Here is a 7,837-nt window from a genome sequence, read left to right on the forward strand (position 1 = left end):
AGAAGTCTTTCTTTCCTATTATTATTATTATTATTATTATTATGTAATTTGCCCCTTGAATATATCAGAGCTAATTGAGGGACGACCCTCCACAAATATCTCCCCAGTAATATGATATTATCTATTTTGGTTATAAACCCTCGCGACTTTGTTTTTGTTTTCACTTAAAAGACCTCATACAAAATGAAAATACTATCTTTCACTTATGTACTCATACTCTTCCCCTTATTTTAGTTAATGTGTGAATTTAACCGCATTCCCAACAATTTTTATGGAAACCAAAGGCCATCGAACCTCTCCATATATAGCAATCTATCAATCCAGCTTCTATCCAAGCCAAATTCTATTCTCCTAGCACACCACCAGTTTGATAAAGCTCAACCACAAATTTCTACCGTGACTACATCTTTTAAGACTACCCACTTCTTTGCTTGAAACTCGAGGATTCCACCGACATAACTAAGTTAAGGAAATGGTTTTGATACCACTTGTTAGGATCAAGGACAATAACTCTCCATATATCTCATTTCCACAATCAAACAATATTGTCCACTTGGGCATGAACTTTTTTGTTACAGCCAAAAAACTTCATACCAATGAAAATACTATCACTTGTATATCCATATTCTTCTCATTATATGGCCAATATGAGACTTTGATAGGTTTGTATCAAATTGATCTCTAAACTTTGAAAGTGTTTTATAGATTCATGAACTAAAATGTTTCTAATAAGTCCAAAAATATACAATTTTGTGTTCAATAGGACTTCTCAACCTTTTTTTTGAAATTTACAAAACCCACCGAACACAATTAAAGGTTCATTGTGTCTAATAAATTTGTTAATTTTAAAAGTGGTAGAATATATCAATGACTTTTAGACACAAAATTCAAAATTCATGACTTAATACATAGACTAAAAATTCAGGAACCTATTAGATGCTTTTGAAACATCATGAACACCAACACAAAAGTACAGGGTGGAACTTGTAATTTAATCTATCCTGGAATTAAATATCTCAGTAAGGAAAACGTGGGATTACTCATAACGTGTTACATAAACTAATGAACATGAATGTACCTTCAACTTTTTCTTTGGACAGTTGACAGCATCTAACAACGCGTTGAATATGTATCCATGGTGTTTACGTAGTGGGAAAAATGCAAATTCATTCTTCATCCAAGATGAAAGCTTGTTGGTAAATATATATAAACATGTGTCTCGAGCCAGCACCAATGGCAACTCGGTCACTCCTCCCAAAAGAGCATCAGCTAGAGACAGACTGCATGATGAATTGAAATGGGGTCAAATGCAATATTGTATCAATATGAAAAAAGTTGGGGAAAAAAATTTACATTACATGAAATTTTATAATCCAGAGAGCTTAAGCATCATTCACTAAATAAAGAACAAGCATCTTCAACATGTAACAAGAATATCCAATGTCTACAAACTCTTCTTCAGTCTCTAGACTAGTGCTCATGAACTCTTCATCAATGACATCTGTAAAGTACCAGGATTATAGTTGTTCGTAAAATCCATATCTTCTCACTAGGAGGAAAGGCAAGATAGACTGACATCAAGAAGCTTAAACCACATAATTCCTCAAATTTACTAATTTGCATAAAAAGCACTGAGATGAGATAAGAGTTGCAGCATCAGCTCTCCACTAAAAGGCAAAGAAATACATATAATTTTGTAGATACGTCACCAAACAAAATATTATCAATTAGTATTCAGGTCGATTAAAGGCCAAGCACATAATTTCACAATCACATTCGCAAGAAAGTTCACAAGATGTTCCTGTCTCTATTCCAAAACCACTGCATCCCTTCCGAATGAAGAATTCGGATATATGAGGAAGCTACAGCTACTAACAGAGGACCACAATAGCAAGTAACTCTGAAGATGGGGAAGCAAATACGTAAAAGAAGAATACTCTAATCGAACATCTACCTCAAGTAAATTCCGATAAGTTTGCTGGGAGTCGATATGTATGTTCAACAAATAAAGTAAAAAAGTTTATAACTCAAAATATATTTCCAGGGGCAGAAACACAAACTCCTTCCAAACCACATCTGAATCCGGATCATTGTCATGTCTTTCATACTTGAGAAAATAAATCAAAGGAGAATACAGTTGACAAGGAGATTTTCTCCACAACTGTCCACAAGGTATTTCATTTTGAAAATGAAAATGTTAATCATCAATTCCAGCCCACCCTTAATATTAGAGTCACAGACCACTTCGCAATTAACCAAAACAAAACGACAATTCTTTTCTTCATCTTGTCCTTTCTTTCACAAAAAGTTCCTTGCACACCATCAACTCTGTCAGCTGCATTGCGGGGTAGTTTAAAAATATAAAAAGGTAAGTATCACAATAAACAAATACAATCATACAGGGTCAGCACTAGCAAAGAGATAACGAAATTATTAATGGTGCCAATATTCTAGAGAAATGAAACATAAACCCACCCCTGGATATCATCATTTTCGGCTAAAGATCTGACTCATCCAGATAACTGGCACGGACTCGATCAGTCTCAACAATCTGTCCTGTCGGCTGACCCCATCTTTCCAGTCTGCAAAAAGCTGAGTGGTAATTAACAAGTAACTATGAGCCCCAACGTTAGAATTAATAGAGAAAATAGCAAGAACTGATCAAATTGATCCTGATACCAGTTATTCTGCTCGTCCAACCCATAAATCGAGTATCTATCAAATCTCCAAAAGGAAGACGAAGAAAAACCAATGCCTAAAGGACTAAGCAGAAACGAACCATCATTTCAATCTCCAATCCAAATGCATATATTTTTTTGTTAGCCTATAATCCAAATCCCATGTGTCTGCAAGTCAGATGTCTATATTATACAATGCATGAAACGAGAGATTTTTATTAGAAAAAAGCAAAGCATAAGAAGTCATCATTAGAAACGAGCTTTTCAAATGAAAGATAATCATGAAACCAAGTAAGAAAAGGAAGAAATTACAAAAAGTTCCTCCTTGGCCCTAACAAAAACGTAGCCATTAAGATATCCAGGGAAGGAGCTTTATAAAGAAGCTTTGAACAGTATGTCATCCCAAATATCTTACTCTCTTATGGAGTAATATAAATGTCAAGCCACGTAACTTAGAAAACCCCAAAACTCAAAACAGTGAGAAAATGAGATCTGAGTTCTAATGCTGTTTGAACGTAAAACTAATTGCAAACATGATATTAATAAATTTACCAAAATTTTGTTAAGAGACTTACAGAAGTAAGACAAATTAGTTCAACAACAATAAGGGAGAAAGTTGGCATTAGAACAAATGCATTTTTAAGAATTGAAAAACAGAAAAGCAACAAGATAATAAAGTCAACCTTTGGAGTCTTCTGTTCTCTGATTGATTAACTGTGACCCTTGGGATTCAATGTTTTTTCTACCGCTAGAAGATGGAAACAAATGACAGGACTAGAAGGAAACAGCCATCATATGGCAATGGGCACTGGTGCCTAGCTATACTTGAGGGAAAACCATACTCGCCAACAACTTCCAGGCTTCCCAGCTGAAGAACTTACACACTTACTGCCAACTCCACAAACAACTTTGAATCAAGCTAGTTGCTTACAGAAATTTCCAACATCAGTTCTTTCTGATATTAATATCTATATTTAAGCTCAGGAACTGGAAGGCATATCAGTTTCATGTTTTTATGTGTTTCACTATTATTATTAGATCAACAATGTGGTTTCCAAAATAATACTTCCATACATCAACTCATATAAACAATTCAATTGCAAATATCATGTGTTGGAATCTCATGTCAACCTTGTAGATGATGATCATTATATAGAACAAGGACATCTTCTAGGAAAAAGTGTAATGTAGACACAAAAGGACAACTAATGGAAAAGATCAATTAAACTGCTAGATATTTCAAAAGATGTGAAATAAATTAAATATTACTGAAAACCTCTTGGGATGGCCTCTTACGGTGTTTGTAATGGTACTCAATAATCATTATAAAACTCTTTTCTAACTTCAAGTACATATAATTCCTCGGAGGGAAAAAAAACCATACTTCTTTTAAGGAAGATCGATAGTTTAGTTTGAAAATTACAATGTTGGAAGAGGGGCAAACCCAATGGAGACAAATTTCATACTTTTTTAGGAAAGATCTATAGTTTAGTTTGAAAATTATAATTTCATGGGCAATTCAAACATCCCTCATATAGATTTAGAAGAATATATTGGTCGATAGTTTAGTTTGAAAATTACAATGTTGGAAGAGGGGCAAAGCCAATGGAGACAAATTTCATACTTTTTTAGAAAAGATCTATAGTTTAGTTTGAAAATTATAATTTCATGGGCAATTCAAACACCCCTCTTATAGATTTAGAAGAATATATTGGTCGATAGTTTAGTTTGAAAATTACAATGTTGGAAGAGAGGCAAACCCAATGGAGACAAATTTCATACTTTTTTAGGAAAGATCTATATTTTAGTTTGAAAATTATAATTTCATGGGCAATTCAAAAACCCCTCTTATAGATTTAGAAGAATATATTGGCATACAGTAGATTAGCAATCAAGAGCTAAGATGAACTCTAAGTAAATCTCTGCACATAAAATGTATTTAAGAAAAAGTTACAATTACAAATGTTCTTCTATCTTTCTACTGTATATTGAGCTTTCTTTGCTAAAACTACTTGTATGGCAACATCTGACAACTTGTTCTATCAAATCGTAAAGCACAGTTATTGAAATTTCAAATGCTTCCAAATAAAACTTGGAAGAACCTCATTGACATCCACGAATTTCACGAATCATTGATAGAAGCATCTCATCTCCAGCAATTGATCGTAACCTTTTAACAAGAACATCCTTTGCCAATTGTCCAACCTGTAATTGTCAAATGCATACCAATAAGTTAGCATCATATTATCATCAATTAGTTCAAACCGATTTCATATTCTTCTCTTTTCCTCTCGTTCTTAAGATTACAAAGGAAAGACTTACCTTAAATTTCTGGAACAATGTCGCGACCTCTTGAACTTTAGAGGTAGGCAGGGAATTCTTCATCTTTGAAAGTAATTTCACAAGGGAATACTTTGTCTCAGTCGACTCTCTCAACTTACCTGGAAAAGATAATCAGCCAAAAAGAAAAAATAACAATAAAGAGATGGGAGAGAGGATAAAATAAATGATCCAAATCAAAGATAGTAATTACCCGGCAAATAATTTGTTGATTTATAGCTCACTATGTATTCTGGTAAAATGTGTCTGTTCATATTGCTACACCATACAATATACCGTTTTGGAAATGTTGGATCATCCACACCAGTGTCAAACTCTGTACTTGAAGGATGACATTGTTGAGATCCTGCTTCAACTTTTTCAATCTTGCCCAATATAACTCGACATAAAACCACATGTTTAACTCCATTGCCATCGGCCTCTGATAGCTTAGAACTGGGAAACACAGTTGAATACAGTTTGAAAATGGTGAGAAATCATAATCATGAACTTAAACTTAAGAAGTTCCTAAACTTGAACAGGAGTCAAATTACCTCAAATGGGGCAAGCCCAATGGAGATAAATAAACTCCAATGCCATGGGTTGTATCAGAGGAAGGAACCTGAACAGGCTCCCCAAATCCATGAGCCAAAATTCCGGCCAAAGTTCTTGCAGAAGCTCCATACCATGCATAAACCATATTCGACACACCACGAACAGCCGTTGTAATTTCATTCTGCTTCAGAAACACATCGAGACGAGCTTTTTCCAGTGGCCCAGTATGGGTGCACTGATGAATTGCGGAGATTGAAAAACTAGGATCAACCTTTTTCATTGAAGGGAGAAGGAAATTGCTTACTAAAGAATACGCACTATCCCCTTCATTCAGCGCCTTCGTCTTCGGCCATACAGAAGTTTCTGAATCATTCGCAACTACACGCGGTATTTTCGATGCCTTCTTCACATCCACATGTTCATTACTGGAATTGACTTCATTTTCTTCGATCTCCTCCCTCTTTCTTTTACCGTATTTCCCATCAATCGTAATCTCAATTTCAATTTTCCGACTACAAGAAGTCCGGGAGGTGTTAGCACTTTCTTCCCCAATAAAAACTTTGGGGAAGAAACACTTACCGTTTTCATCGATCCAAGCAACCGATCTCTGTCTACCGGTGTCTAAATCAATCTGCAACATCCTGTACAGATCAAATAAGTACTTCGATCCATCAATTTTCAATTCCATCGCCGGCTTTCGGTCGGAAAACCCCGTTCGCAAGATTTCAAGCACTTGAGTAGGGAAATCAACCCACGAACTGTCCAAATAGAACATAAAACGTGAAGGTAAACCACTTGTCTTGAAATTGGAGTAGTTCTGAATCAAAGACTGGGGAGAATCGGAGAAGTGGTTGCAAGAAGAGGAGGAAGAATCGGTAGGGTTTCTGAGAGGAGATCGAACTTCAGTTGACCCCAACATCTTCTTCCTCAATTGCTCATGCATCAGTAGCTTGGAGGCCATGGATTCTACTAGTCTCTGTGATCGAAGGCCGCCGGCGCTGAAATTCGCTTCGAAAGAACCAGTAGAATCAAGGCAAAGAAACACGGCCGTGCCGGCATATGTATCCGTTTCCAGTGACCAAATAAGACCAAATTACACATATAGCCCTATGAATCGCCCAAGTCAAAGTCGGTTATCGACAATTGAAAGTTTAAAGAGAGAGGGGTATTTGGGTAATTGAAGAAATCGCCGATTTGGCGGATGCTTGTGAACGTGGAACGCCGATTCAGCGAAGCTTCCCCCGCTGAAATCGACTTACTTGGGAATTAAGTTAGCGACTTCTATTATATTTATTATTATTTTATTTTTTTAATTCCCACGGCATTGAGTGCTTTGGGTTATATTCGGCCCACGTAAGATTTTGGATTCCTTTTTGTTTTATCTTTCCTTTAAAAATTAAAAATATATATTAACGTGTAATAAAAATAGAGAATTGAGTTGAGTTTAGTTGTTAATTATTATGTTAAATTATCTAGATAGTTACATTGTCTTGTTTGATAGGTTGAATTGGTAATTATGTCTGTATTAGGATGCATAGTTGAGTTGAATGTGGGTATCTGGTATTGTTTTTTAAATGAAATTGCTTTTGTCTTTTTTTTTCTATTGTTGATTTTAATTTTCAACTATACACATATTTTTCTAAATTTCTAAGATAAAAACAAAAAAACTTTCAATTCTTTTTCATTCTCAAAACATAATAAATTTTTTACAAAGTATTCATATACAGAACACAAAATTTTGAATTCAAATTTTTAAACACTCAAATAGAAGTGATTATTCCATTAAAAAAATCCAACTTAATCATTAACTATCGTAAAAAAAATTAAAAAAAAAAAAAAACTGGAAGGATTAGTGTCATTAAACATTGTTTTAGATAGAAGGGATGACACTTGAATGTTAATCTTTAATAAAATAAAAAAAAATTAAAAAAAAACCAAAATCTTATAATTTAAATCATAAAATCAACTATTAGATAATCTTTTTTGACCAATTTGTGGAATATGGATTTACTTTTTTCTAAAACCGGTGAAATGATTTTAGAAATATTGATGTTTATTTTTTCTACTATTATGTTGCATCAGTATACAAACTATTTTTTTAAAAAAAAAAAAAATCTTGAGTCACAATTTTAAATTATACTATTTCATTAGAATTATGTAATATTTGAAAAAGGAATATGTTGTTTAAAACATATCGTTGAACTTTTGTTTAGCGAAGTAATAATAGGACGTCACATGTAATAATTTTTTATATAAGGAAAAATGAAATATAAAAAGAATAATTA

The 7,837-nt window shown here is 33.9% G+C and overlaps 1 protein-coding gene across 1 annotated transcript; it reads right to left on the reverse strand.

Moving 5' to 3' along the window:
* Nucleotides 1–4,582: 4,582 nt before the first annotated feature.
* On the reverse strand, nucleotides 4,583–7,023 carry LOC120075734 (putative inactive poly [ADP-ribose] polymerase SRO3). Its single transcript, XM_039029376.2, has 4 exons — nucleotides 5,552–7,023; nucleotides 5,212–5,453; nucleotides 5,001–5,119; nucleotides 4,583–4,883 (listed from the first exon to the last, which is right to left on the reverse strand). Exons 1-4 carry the CDS (start codon nucleotides 6,511–6,513, stop codon nucleotides 4,782–4,784), a joined length of 1,425 nt encoding a protein of 474 aa, XP_038885304.1. The 5' UTR covers nucleotides 6,514–7,023; the 3' UTR covers nucleotides 4,583–4,781.
* Nucleotides 7,024–7,837: the final 814 nt, after the last annotated feature.

Source organism: Benincasa hispida, chromosome 4 (assembly GCF_027475165.1).
Source record: "Benincasa hispida cultivar pf3 chromosome 4, pf3_genome.v1.1, whole genome shotgun sequence".
Taxonomy (NCBI): domain Eukaryota; kingdom Viridiplantae; phylum Streptophyta; class Magnoliopsida; order Cucurbitales; family Cucurbitaceae; genus Benincasa; species Benincasa hispida.

Bases quoted from the DNA above. Each gene is read 5' to 3' on its own strand.
- LOC120075734 (XM_039029376.2), bottom strand. From the start codon at position 6,513: ATGGCCTCCAAGCTACTGATGCATGAGCAATTGAGGAAGAAGATGTTG. The intron at 5,454-5,551 runs GTAATTTGACTC...TGTGTTTCCCAG, and splicing joins TTGGGCTTGCCCCATTTGAG to TTCTAAGCTATCAGAGGCCG. The intron at 4,884-5,000 runs GTAAGTCTTTCC...TGACAATTACAG, and splicing joins CATTGTTCCAGAAATTTAAG to GTTGGACAATTGGCAAAGGA.